Source organism: Benincasa hispida, chromosome 8 (genome assembly GCF_027475165.1).
Source record: "Benincasa hispida cultivar pf3 chromosome 8, pf3_genome.v1.1, whole genome shotgun sequence".
Taxonomy (NCBI): domain Eukaryota; kingdom Viridiplantae; phylum Streptophyta; class Magnoliopsida; order Cucurbitales; family Cucurbitaceae; genus Benincasa; species Benincasa hispida.
The window spans coordinates 64,169,911-64,183,921 of record NC_143485.1 but is presented as its reverse complement, the minus strand read 5'-3'; the positions used below and the strand labels follow the sequence as shown (position 1 = coordinate 64,183,921).

The 14,011-nt window shown below is 33.1% G+C and overlaps 2 protein-coding genes across 4 annotated transcripts; both read right to left on the bottom strand.

The window, feature by feature from the left end:
- Window positions 1-177: 177 nt before the first annotated feature.
- On the bottom strand, window positions 178-3,282 carry LOC120084210 (uncharacterized). The gene is made up of 4 exons (XM_039040105.2): window positions 2,703-3,282; window positions 1,522-1,998; window positions 968-1,010; window positions 178-848 (listed from the first exon to the last, which is right to left on the bottom strand). Exons 1-4 carry the CDS (start codon window positions 2,764-2,766, stop codon window positions 596-598), a joined length of 837 nt encoding a protein of 278 aa, XP_038896033.1. The 5' UTR covers window positions 2,767-3,282; the 3' UTR covers window positions 178-595.
- A 4,067-nt stretch (window positions 3,283-7,349) lies between these two features.
- Window positions 7,350-13,563, bottom strand: LOC120083088 (Peptidase S41 family protein). Of its 3 annotated transcripts, none has more exons than XM_039038637.2 (12): window positions 13,059-13,563; window positions 12,590-12,709; window positions 12,253-12,390; window positions 11,470-11,574; window positions 11,205-11,370; window positions 10,365-10,441; window positions 10,040-10,084; window positions 9,443-9,526; window positions 8,439-8,477; window positions 8,297-8,359; window positions 7,935-8,064; window positions 7,350-7,859 (listed from the first exon to the last, which is right to left on the bottom strand). In XM_039038637.2, the coding sequence occupies exons 1-12, from the start codon at window positions 13,500-13,502 to the stop codon at window positions 7,804-7,806; spliced, it is 1,467 nt and encodes a 488-aa protein (XP_038894565.2). In that variant the 5' UTR covers window positions 13,503-13,563; the 3' UTR covers window positions 7,350-7,803. The 3 variants fall into 3 exon arrangements, with proteins under 3 accessions (XP_038894565.2, XP_038894566.2, XP_038894567.2); XM_039038638.2 differs by having other exon boundaries at window positions 7,935-8,015; XM_039038639.2 differs by lacking the exons at window positions 7,350-7,859; window positions 7,935-8,064; window positions 8,297-8,359; window positions 8,439-8,477 and adding an exon at window positions 8,709-8,897.
- Between the last annotated feature and the right edge of the window lie 448 nt (window positions 13,564-14,011).

The window sequence follows — 14,011 nt, the reverse complement described above, 5'->3', positions numbered from 1 at the left end:
CTTGCTTGATCTCAATCACCCTCCATCTCTTTTTAGTTATCACAAAATTGCATTGGATTGAACCTAGACAATCATTTGTTTCCTTTTTAAATAACATCAGTCCTACTCGTTATATATACGAGCTTGTGAACTCACCTTCTAGCATCTACTTTTTTTGTATAATTTGTACATTGTACAGTGAACAATCTTAAATTGGACAATTTGTCATTCATAGGTAAAACTAAATGAACCCCTGCAAGCCGAAGTTCAAGTACAATGTCTTCCCTGGAAAATCAACCTAAAGAGCTTCCAAACGGAAGTGACTTATCTATATTATTTGCTAACATTTGTCCAAAATGGAATTGACTTGTCTTTATCCTTTTACTGGCTAACAATGTGAAATATCGTATGGCTAGCATATGACCTATTTATTTCTTTAATGTACTGATGTATGTTCCTGTGGACTCCTTAGTTTTCTAATGCATAACCTGATTTATAACAGCAATAACTTACTATATAATCTTTCTTTTATCATATTGATGTCTAACAATGCAAAAATGTGCAGCAAATAATCAATTGCCATCTCTCTGTGGAGAGAAGAAATGATTCCTTCAGGTTACAGATGATTTGCAATGAGCAAACCCAGAAAGTAAGTCATGGTCAAGAGCAGCACCGATCGTTTTGATATTGAAGTAGCTGAGCTGGGCATGCCTGATGGTTCTGCACCATAGATTGATGGATCTGTGGGTGTATATGTCGGGTTTGTGGTGTCTGGCGGTGTCATTGTTGGGATCGTGGTGGCTGGAGGTGGTGGTGGTGGGATTACAGGTGCCGGCGGTGTTGGGTTTGGGTTTGCTGGTGGAGGGGGGCTGTCAAATACATAAAGAAATTAGTTAGCTCTGATTTTGCTTCCTTTACTGATTCCTTTCCTTTTATGGGTATCTTATAGTCTCTTAGTAAAATGAATACTGAGCTCTTAAGGAATTACCTTGGCATAGCTCTGGGTGTTGCATAGTGACAGTTACCATTACCTGCAATATAATATAGAAAAGACAATTGTCAATAAAAAGTTTCAACTGACCAATTTATGAGATTTTATTTCACCTTTGAGCTATGACTTTGTTAGGGATCACTACCTCGTTTTTATCTTTAGATGATAGGATATGACCTTTTTGGGAAATTTGTCACTAAAGTTTCCTTATCCCTTGTTCTCTACTAGGAAAGGAGGATGAGAGAGATAAAGTTGAGAATTAGGTACATTCAGGAAAAGGTTGAATGAAAAGTAGTAGTCCTAGGTATAACACAAACGGATTACCTACCAAGAAAAGCATAATTTGTGATTTAATGTTCTTGTCACTTTGTAGCATGGCCAATTTCTATTGGATAAAAAAATGTTAGGAGGATTCACAGATTAAGTAGGAACTCCTGTAATCAATAGAACCTGTCTGAGCTAAGTTTGATAGTTCAGAAAACCTATTAAATTTGGCTATCATAAGTGACAACAGGGGTTAATGATGAATCAGAAAGGTGAAAATGCCATACTTGGGTCTGTGCTAACGAGTTGTGCTGTTCCTCCAAAAACACAGCTAGTAGCCGCTGGATTCTTCTGGTAATAGTCATTGAAGGCATAAGAGGCATGGTCCTTCACTGTGTTTGGGTCATAGCAGCTCCCACCCGGCTGAATTGCTGAACAGTCTGCACCGCCATAGCCACAGGCATAGTCAAGAGCCACCTGCAGAGCAGTTGGGGAAGCTGCAGAGCTTGCAATACACCATGAGCCTCCACCCGAATTCCCCGTCACTGCGGTGGGATTCACATTGGGGTCTACTAAGTTTGGCACAGACTGTGGTGGTGAAACTGGAGTTCCTCCTGGCGTTGTTGTTGGGTTAACAATGGTAGTGTCATCCAACTGAGTGAAATGTACAGAAGGTGAGAAGATTGTTCTGTCATCTTCATTCTGAAGAGGTATGTTTTTTTTATTTGCTTCTTGTATAGGTGATTTCTCTGCAAAGCTTGAACCTGGAGAGAACAAAACTGCATCAATTTTCACCTTCTTTATGTAAAATTTGCTGCAATCACTGAGATATGAGTACGTTACATTCATGAATGGCATGTACATTCATTTTCATTTCATTGCATCGATTATGCAGTTTTTTTCGAAGTTTTTTTAAGTTGACAGTGTTAGGATTCTCTAAACCAAGAAAATAAAAAAAAGATCTATCCAGCATCGAACACCATCCCCCCACGGATTTGAATTACATCAGAAATTCTATATGCAGAGGAATTGGCAACATCTAAAATAAAGAACCACGAAGAAGGGAGAAATCTTTGTCAATCTCCAAATTAAGCTATGAATGTAAAGAATGAAGAAACCACTTGAATGCTTTTCATATTAACCAATTATGTCATTTTTGTTTTCAGCCTCTAGCGGGAGTGCTCAACACAGGTTGTTTTACCAAAGAGATTGAACTCTCGGATGAGACTATGCAGCCACCGTTCCAACGTAAGTACATGATGGACACTATTAACTTAGATTAGAAGTGTTTTGTTTCTCATGGAAATAAAAATGTCATTTTGTTTGCTGACATTGTCATATTAACATCATATATGATATCCAGTGGAAACGTACTTCAATACAAACTTATTCTCTCACTTTCACATTCAAACTTCTCTAACAATGAGCATAGAAATAGCTAAAAAAAGAATGGTAAAACCAGCATTACCTGAGAAGAGCAAGAAGGAACAGAGAGTAAATAGTGCCAAATTTCTCAGAATGTTTAAACCCATCACTTTAAGTTGGCTGCTGACAGTTTCTTCTTCTTGGATTTAGTAGTTATAATGACAGAGAAGGCAAGCTTTAATAAAAATAGATCAAATGAGAGAGCCAGACTATAACTGGTACTGAACAGGAGTGATTATCTTTTCACTGTAAATATTTTTATTCATTAAACTCAGGAATCAAAGCTTTCTTGGATCAAGAAGAGAAAGAATATAAGAAAACTTGAGAAAGCAGCCAATGGAGTAGTTGAATGCCACAAGCAAGAGAAAGTACACTTAGAAAGAAAGGCAAAATAACAAACATATGGAGCTGGCTTATGTTTTCAGAACAATTTTCTATTCTTCGAACAAAAAAAAAAAAATCATATAAAGAAGACAACTAATATATAGAAGTTATTTCTGTCTTCGATCGAAAATCGTAAGTTTGTAAATAATGATTGACATGAAATATTATATAATCATTCAATCATAATTCTTCGAAAACGGTTTTCAAAAAACGAAAATGGTAGACATGAGTAGTCAATTGAAAGTTGGGAGTGTGAAGTGAGAGAATTATATGTTTTTGGTGCATCTTAGAGTCTGTAATGAAGAATATTGTCTCCTACCTTTGCTGAGTGATTGATTCAAGAATATAAACTTCAAACATTCAAATGGGAATAAATATGATACCTTGTAAAAAAGAATATGCAGAGGCACATGCAAAAGTAGGCTAATTTACAAATGAGAGTTATTTTATTTTATTTTTTTATGGAATTTATATATATATATATGTTGAAATATATATATATATATATTTGGATATCGTTGCTTGAAAAACTTCCATAGTTATTTGGAATATTGAAAACAGAAAAAATTTCCATGGCCGATTTTTCTTTCTTTTTAATAAATCGTAATAGACGAGGGTTGTACAATCCCAAAATCCCAAAATCCAATCTAATCCCCTGGTGGAGTGGACCATGGTAATAAATTGCCATTGCTGCCAAATATGTTCTTTTTTCTTTTTTCCTTTTTCCTTTTCTCTCTCTCTTTTTTTTTTTTTTAATAATTACGATGAATAATATTTTTAGGATTAATAATTAAGTGTGTAGCAACATTTTTTAAGAATTGCAAACATAAAAAAAATCTATGTGTGATAGATTTTATTGCTGATAAATTCTTACCAGCAATATAGTCAATCATCGATAGATTTCGAGAATTGGATCTAAATTTGGCTATATCTGTAAATCTTTTGAATTATTCTATATCTATTAATACATTGGTCTGAATGACCGATTGCTATATTTACAACTATATTTTTTTTTAACAAAATATGCTCACTTAAAGATCCTATTTAATTAGAAACCAATTTTTTAAAACTCTTGTGGATACATTTTCTATTTTATGTTTTGTTTTTTTTAAAAAAAAAAATAAAATGGTTATTCATAGTTCTAAAGTTTCGTTTTCAATTTGCTCAGGTATGCAAAATCCATTTGGCTAAACTTTACAAATGAAAACTTGAATTTTGAAAGTCTATTTTTTTAGTTTATAAGATTTATTCCATTTTGATAAGTAAATTATAAAAGAAAGAAATAAAATTCTGAATGAATACCAAACAAAATACAAAACACACGCACATTAGGAAAACAATTTAGTTGCAGGTTGTCTAGTGTTACCATAGTATAGAAATTAAAAAACATACATTCATTTTTTTTTTATTTGAGAATTGTGTGACACAATGAATTAAAATAATATATTATATGTCAAAAGATTAGAGAAACTCTTATAAATAGAAATTTTCAAAAAATATTTACATTTTATAGCAAAAAGTTCCTTTTTTAGATATTTTAAAATATTTTTTATTTTTAAAAATGCCTCTCAAAATTATAGATTTTTTCTGTCAAATTTCGGAAAGATGTATTTCCTTCTTTTGTTTTATCTCTCCTCCTCGAGAGGGAATAACTTTGATTATTGGTTTGATTTGGTTGTTTTAATGAATTTTTGTTTTCTAAAATAGTACTTTGGTCCGGTATTTTTAGTTTTGATTTATTTTGGTTTTTGTATTTTTAAAATGTTCATTTTGATCTCTATGTTTTCAGTTTTTATTTATTTTGGTCCTTATACTTTAAAAAAATGATCATTTTTAGTCATTCGTTTTCAATTTTATTTCATTTTTAAGGAATCAAAATTGTCATTGAAAGTTTAAAAATTTTATAAATCAAAGTTAAAAATATAAGAATTAAAATGAATATTTTGAGAGTACAAAGACGGAAATGAACACAAACATGGATCAAAATAATATTTAGAAAAAAAGACAATTTATGTCACCTTAAAAGACCAACCATGCAATGCCACGTGTCCAACAAATGGATGTACAAATAGAGGAAATGTCCACCGCATAATAGATTTTGTTTGTTTTCAATTTTACATTTAAGGAAGATATTTCCATATATTCTAAAATCTTATACATCTGTCCAAAAATTTTCCCACTAATGCTACCATAAATAACATATATTTTCTTTTCTCCTTTTTCTTTTCCTTACAAAATCTTTCACTATGTGATTAATTCTCATGAACTCGATTTTAGAAACAATTAATTAATTGAATTTTATTTATTATTCTAAAAGAAGTTTATTTTTTTAAACTATTACCCGTTGCCAACTTTTGATCCACATTTTAAAGATGGTAATTTAATTATTGTTCTGCAGCTTGTCAGAGAGAAAATTCCAATAATATGCTTGATTTCTTATAATTCCCAAAGTCTCTCATATCGAAACAATATTAATAGGAAAAAAAAAAGGGGAAAAAAACCTCATGTCACTTTCTGCAAAGAAGCTGCAGTTGTAGAAAAAAGACCCACATTTCACATATTCCCATTAGTTAATCAATTTTCAAGTTATGCTACGTTTAGTTCTAATAGTTTGCATTTTTCTCGAATTAATTGAACTTAATTTTGGTTCACTTTCATAAGATTTAAAATAAAAATGAATTTTCTGAAGAGGAAAAAAAAAGAAAAAAAAAACATGAATCCAAGCTGATTTAGTAAGAAATTTTGTTAATCCATTTCACATCAGCCCACAGAATCTCCCACCTTCTTGCTTTCCAAATTACACTCTCCTTATATGATTGGTCATTGAACATTGTCCTCTTCCATTTTTGTTTTCTCCATACTCCACTTCCAATTAACCTAATGTTTGTTCACAGTTCTTTCATACGTGGATAACATTCGCAGAATATGCATCTTCAGTTTGCAGTTTTCGTTTGCTAGTGAGTTCCACTCGATTATTACCTTCATATGGAACAAATGAAGTCGGTCCATATTTTGTGGACTTCCAAGGTGTCTTTGGACTTGAGAAACAGTTGCAAATATAACAATCAAACTCAAAGTATTAGTAAATATAGCACACTGTAAAAGAATTTGCAAATATAACAAAATTTAGATAAAATCTCACAGTCTATCAGTGATAGACGATATCACTAAGAAGAGTTTATCCCTGATAGATCATATCGCTAATAGAATAAGAGTCTATCACTAATATATTTTGTAAAATTGCAATTTTTTAAAAAATATTGGTACACTTAATTATTAATCTTAAAAGTCCTACTAAATACAATTACAGGATTTGGATTTCTATAGACTGATAAACGATAGACACAACTGCAAAATTTGAGAAATCTAGACTCTCTTTTTTTAAAAAAAAAAAAAAAAGTTAATGATTGAGTCTATAGAAAAACTAAATGCTATAAATAGAGATGTTCATTTATTCCACAGGGACTTGCAACAAACAAGACGAGGAAACTCTGTTTACACGGGGAGAGAGTGGGGAGAATTTCTCCATGTTGGCTAAACAGGGACGAGGATAGAGATTATATTCCACATCCCATCTCCGCCCTAATTCCTAGCCCCGCCTTGCCCATTTAATTTTTTAATAATATATATATATATAGGGACAATTACAAATAAGACAATTAGGTTTAAAGTATTAACAAATATAACACAATGTTAAATAATTTACAGATATAGCAAAATTTAAATCAAATTCTTAGAGTCTATCAGTTATAGTTCATATCACTAGTAGAAGTCTATCACTAATAGATTTTGCTATACTTGCAATATTTTAAAAATGTTGTTATACACTAAATTATTATCCCTAAAACTGCAATCCATTACAATTATATCTACAATTTATCAAATTCTATCTATACTTGGTTACAAATACTACAATAGACGCCGAAATGTTGGAAAATGTTTATGAGGATCGTGATCCTAATATACCTTATAAGTTTGTGTATTTAATCAATTCTTTTAATTACTAATGTATAATAATTATTTTCAATATTTGTATCATAATTATTTTCGATATTTATTTTTCTACAACTGTTTTACAACGCTTAATTTCATGATCAAAAGACATCGATGACTATGTTGTTGTTGTAAAATATATATATATATATATATATATATATATATTTTAAAAAAATAAATACATTATAATGTAATTGAAGACTTTTCTAGGATAATTGTGGTGTTGTAACTTACAAATTAAAGTTTCGGTACCAAAGCATTTCCTAAAACCTAATTACAATGGAACAAACATTAAACACCAACCCACTCCTTAATTAAAACGAGTTCTAAATTTTTAATATGAATAGAGTTTCTTTATTACATCCAAAGAGTATAAACCAAGCAAAAAGGTTCTCGTGAAAATGCATGAATGAGGTGTTTCTAACTGAAAGTATAAATGCACATTTCTTCAAGCTGACGAATTCCAAACAATCTGAAGTTCCAGAACGTTTGACTAATGTCACTAGTAACCATTTACAACAAGAGAATCACTGAAAAAAATATTCCTATGGCCTCTAATTGCTTAAAACAAGGGCTTATTAGATGCAAAACTTCTCCATGGTTCTTGTCTGCACCTTTGAGTGTAGTGAATCTAGACTGAGATGAGTTCCAAATCCTAAACTCATGGGTGGATAAACTGATTTTGATCCTCCTTCATGCTCTACACATTCATGAAATTGGGCCGAGCAGCAAAAGAAGACCGACTGCGCTCGTGGAAACCTGTGTTATCCTTGATGAAGTATGGAGCACTGTAAGAGACGTTCAGCGACATCACTCCATGCTGCAACAAAGGGGCATTCTTGTTAGGTGAGGTTGACCAGATTCTTGTCATTCTTTGGAGGGTAATTTACTTTACCTGGGAAGTTTTTGAAGTCGGGTTCGATTCCATTTCCATTTATATCTTTGTGATTTGGGGTAACATATTTCCCGACAGTGACTGCAACACCAGACCCGTCATGAAGTTCAAAAACAGATTGAATTAAACCCTGTCAATGAAGGATCACTTTTAACAAAGCTTATTGAGGTCGTTTCTAAAGTCCAATTCATGGCCATCCAGATTGCTACCAAAACTAGATAAGTAGAAAAGATACTCAAAGAAAATTGATGTGAAGAAGCCACATGTAAACGTAGCAGCACACAAAGAGTTCATATGAAATTTTCAAGTTGAATTAAGAACACGGGAAAAAACTAGCTAAAGCCGAGGTTAATAGCTTAAACCTTGCCATAAGTCCTTTCCCCCACAAGAACAGCTCTGCAATTATCATGGAGCGAGGAAGCAACCTGAAGTAAGAACAACTTGGGGAGTAAAATATAAGTCCCAAAGTATCGAATATGCAATTTAGTTGATCGAGACACTCACAATTTCACTTGCACTTGCAGTTCTTTTGTTCACTAGAACCTGCATGGATTATAGTCGGGAGCTTTCTAATTAAGTCCAAGACATCGAAGCATATGCCTATTAATCAGTGTGACTTTTCAAGAGAAACAAAATGCAACTAACCGTGACCAAACAAATTATATTCATACTGCTGGAAAATAATGATTTAAATATTAAATATTGGGCAGAATCAGATCGAGAATACCCGTTTTCTCAAAGCGAGTTTCAATAAGGCTGACTTCATAGGTTTTTTAAACAAGGAATGTCTGTTGGTAACTTACCGAACATCTTAGCCAAAAGCACAAGTACTGCCTACACTTTCTTTTTCTTTTCTTTTTTTTTCCCCCCCTTATGTAGAGAATTAATTAGAACAGGTTCATTCAAATAGTTGTTTCATCATCTTAGTTCGATGACCTCTTCAAGAGCTGCACTCTCTTTCATCTGTACATATTGAAGCACTACAACTGAACCGCTTAGGTCAGGACAATCATTATGCTTTCCCCATTTTCTAAAGAAGTCATTGTAGAAAGAAACAAATACAATTCTTTTTCCTCATAATCAAAACAAGCATGAGTTTATCCCCGACAGACCAGCACATGGCAGGCAAGATCTAACACATCATTTGTCACAAGGCTCCTAATATTACTAAACCAAGTACGACTCTCTCATTAATCAAAACAAACCTAAGGTTCCTAACTAACAGGCTAGCGTGGTGGGAAAGATTTATCACACCCGTTTTTTACAAGTCACCCTCCGATATTACTGAACCATAAATACCTTCTAATGGGTTTGAACAGAAAAAGAGTAACCAGACAAAGAAATTTGGTTTCGTTAGCTAAGTTAACCACATTAAAAAGAATGATGAGTTACCTCTCTTAGAAGCTAGTGGTTAATAGAAACTAAAACTTAATGCAGCTAAAATGAGAAGCCATTCAATTATTCATATGTGCTTAAAGTAAACAAAGTTCATAACAAACATTACATACCACAACTGGAGATGTAACTAATGGTCCAGTGTCTGCAACAACAGTTTTTTGGTATTGAGGATCCCTTCCAACTGTATAGATCACCTGATATAATGTGAACCAGGAAAAAAAAACACCAAATAAGGTAGTTGAGCAAGTCATCATATCATCATTCTTTGTAAATCAGGAAAGGAAGCTATAATGATCAAATAGTATCACACCAGCTTTCTTGTCTTAAGAAGCAAGGCTAAAGAAATCCATTACATTGAAGAGTATCAACAAAGACATTATTGGTCACAGATGGTAATTTTTCTATTAAAACAATGATTTGAAAGTAAGCTCGTGCTCGTCAAGTTAATTTTACTTTAATACAACTAGCAACATCTCTGGTTGCACATGATGAATGCAATGAAGCATCGACAAAATGGTTTGGCCTGAACTGATATACGTTTGCTACCCATGTTTCATCAACCGAACAAAATACTTTCTGATTACTTCCAGGGTTTGAAGCATGGAAATTGTCAGAACTAACACCCTAAGAATACAACAGTCCTTTATTTGATACCTAGGAAATGTTGCAAATAAGTTGCAGGAGAAAGTAGAAATAAATTCATATACCGTGCTCCCTTCATTCAGGAATAGCTTTGAAATTTCAATTCCAGCCTGAAATGAGCATCAGTTACAATTGGTAAAAGTTCAATCAATAGCATATATATGCACATACAAAGCTACAAACGCATATTTTACATATATGTTTATTAAGAAGCTTAAGAGGTCTATGAAGAAGAAAGTCATAATTTTACTTCTACTTGAGAAATCACAATGGGAAATTTTTGGCTGGCGACCACCATACTTATAAAGAAAACCATTAAACAAGCAACTCCTCATGCAAGAGGGAGGGCAGTAGTAAACTAAAAGTCATCTTCAGAACCACTTCAAATACCTGCACCAGTCCACCAAGATTATCTCTGAGATCCAAAATGAAATATGAAGCACCCATGGCCTCAAGACGCATCATTGCTGAAACAATTATACCTTTTGTTATTATCAGAAATCATTCATGTATTAGGGAGCATCGAAACAATTCAGATCTACATAACAACAGAACATAGGTTTATCTTCTGTATATAACATTCATAAAAGATTGCAATAGTAGTGGCCACTGATTTGTTTTGTTCTGTTTTATCATCCCCAGACAATAACCAATAAATTAAAATGGTGTTCCCAAGTCTTTCCTTCAGTTTGATTTTCAAAAGTAATTATATATATGAGGTACTTCCCTGTTTTGGGGGTTTTGGGAACCAAAGTGCTTCCATCAAGTACACTTGATAAAATTGAATTGACTTGATTCTTAAATCCTTGTTAAATTTGAGGCAAAACTGGAAAAAATAAAGAAACAAATTGAAAGAGATGAATTTGTCTATAAAAATACACAACTTCAGCAAAAATATATGTACACCATTTAAACTCTATGGAAAATAAAATTAACTAAACCAAAATATATCTTCCATACTTTAGGAGAAGAAATATTTCAGGAGGAAAAGAAAGAAGAGAAGAAGCATGCACAGGTCTCAACTTATAATAATTCAAATCCACACAAGTCTTTGCTCTATTTTAAAGGAACTCGATCTTTATTTTAAATCCTAAATTCAAAGAGATACAACTCAATTCCTAAAATGTTACTTTTACAGCGAACCTTTTATGAACCATGGGCAATATGTGGAATTATATAAGTTAGAAAGAAGTTTTACACATTGGGCAGTTAAATTAATTCAACAATTACCAGTAACCAAGTCTTTTTTAGCCAATGCATTAAATTCCTTTAGGCGAATGTACCCAACGGAAGAGGCAGCATCCATTTGCTCTAGGCGGTAAAAGACAGGAGTTCGAGCAAGAACTTGTCTTTGGACTTGTATACTTTCTACTGGTCCACAGTTGCCATGCTTGACCTATAAAAAATGCATCCTGGATGATTGAAAGAAACATAACAAAAAGGAAAAAAGTTAACAAGACATTTTATCAAATTGAAACAAATCTGTGATAACAACCTTAACAGTCACAAGTGTTTCATTAGGGCCTTGTAGTAATGAAGATACTTCAAATGCTGATTTCCCTCTCGCATCCACTCCATTTACAGCTAAAACTTCATCTCCCTAACGGAAGAAGAAAAAGAACAAAGGAAAGAATTATTGAAAGTGCACACCACTATTTCACACTTGAAGATCCCAAATTAGCAAGTGGTAACAAGGAAAATAACTACATGCAGAAATCAGAAAGTTTTCTGCTAGAAAATACTTGATTGTCATATTTTCTGATGAAACTAACATGATGAATCCACTATTGGAAAGATTTTTTTCAGAAACAGATTTAAGAAATATGGTGGCTTATATGATTGGGCTTCTAAAACTGTTATTTACAAATTGTGAATGTGAAATGAGGAACATCAAGCAGTATAAAGAACAAGAAATTCAGAAGCATAAATAGAATTAAACAAGAGAACAAAATTTTAAAATACAAGTCAATCTGATTCCAAACATAGCGAAGTAGATAAGACACCAATTACCATCACAAATGTTGATGGTTCAATCCTCGCTCCCGCAATTATTGAACTAAAAAAAATATTTAACATATAGGCATCCCAATATTTTATTAGTAAAATTTTCCAAATACAAATTTTCAAGACAGCTCAGCTTGAGATAATAAACAGAGAACAGATTTTGCAGGATCAGGTCATTGATCAAACTTGGCAGAAGCATAGCAATCAAATGTCTTTCTGAAAGCATTAAAGTGATCAGGTTCTAAAATCAGATCAGTAATTGTACTTCAGTTACCTGTCTAATGCCAGCCAAATGTGCAGGACCATCTAATAAGAGTCCCAGTACCTTTATTTTCATGCCTCCATTATCATCTGGAACTTCCCTAAGGTTTATTCCAATACCAGTCATGTCATACCTCGCCATTTTGGAGAACTTCCAAAAAAGAAACAAAAAGGCAAAATAGAATATGAATAAGAAATTAAAAATTTGACGAATAAGGAACTTGATTAACGAAACGTGGAACCATCTTTCAGATGAATTGCTCGAATCTGACCATTTTCTTGAAGCATCAAACATTGTATAAGGAAGAAAACTCGGAAACTGAAAATATAAAAGTGAAATGAAGTGTTACCTCTGCAGGGGGAAGAAAACGCGTATAAGGATCGCCCAAGCTGGCTAACATTCTCCGGATGATATTGTGCGCCTTTGATCGAGTTTGAATTGAAATATTAGTAATGTCTTCTTGCCTTTGCTGAAAGCATCAATGGATGTGCTCATTAACTCATACTTGTAATGACATTCTTAACAATTGTTTACTTGGACAGAATTTCAAACAACTTGCACGCATAGAAATATGAGTTAAGACCGATAACAAGTGATTTAGTTCATAAATCCGAATAAATTTCTCAACACATTCCATGGATTCCGATTACTAGCTTAACACAGTGACCCAACTATTCGTCGTACTCAGCGGAGTATACATGAAATGTAAATGCGTTCTTTATCGTATAATTGCATAAACTGACACACGATAGGCCAAAAATAAAAAAACATGGTATAGAATCTTGCCCAAGTGGGAGAGGCCACAGGGGAGTTTATACCTTCCAGGATTCAGGGGACCAGCGATGGCGACCAGCATCTAGATAGCTATCATTTACAATTTCCCAAGCCTCCCGCACGATATCCTCGTTAGTCGCCGGCGGGGACACAGTCTCAGAGCTTCCAATTTCATGTAGCTCGTCTTCAATACAAGACGCAGATGAATCGGAGAGCGTAGAAGACGGCAAAGAATCAGCTGATAAAGAAAAAAAATCCACAGCCGAATAATCTAACGCAACAGATGAGGGTGAATGGAGAAGAAAGCCGAACGAGAGCACTCCTGAAAGAGCTCCAATTAGTGTTTTATCGACCAAGTTAAGGGAATTGCTGAAATTCTTCTTCTCAGAGTTGACGACGCTTAGAAATGGCGGAGGCTTGGGAAGCAGAGAGGGAAAGTGGAAATGGGAGGGGGAGAAGGAGCTGAAGAAGAAGATGACATTCGCCATCTCCTGCTTCGCGCGGTTTGAGATGTCTGTTCGGTTTTCAGCTTTTAGTTTTCTTATATGACAATTATTGCTCCTAACCAAAAAAATATATAATATTGGTTAAAATGTTAAAGTTATATGTGGATAGGGAGAAAATATGAAATAATAATAATATATAATAAAATAAATATAATATAATATATAAATGAATAATAAAAAATAGAAAAAATAACAAAGAATGAATTTCTCCACTTTCTCCGATCCTTTTAGATTGATTACCAATATGTGTCTTTCAAAACATGACACGTGGACGATACATAGATAATGGATAAGTGACACAGGGTCAGTGGACGATAATAATGGGTCTCTATATTACCTCTAATTTAACATATTTATAATACTCCTCCTTAGATGGTCATTATATATGAAATATGTATCGTTAAAACCTTATTAGAAAAAATCTCACTGGAAAAAAATTATAGTGAAAGAAAAAGAATACATATTTCACATAATCTGATACTTTTTTAAAA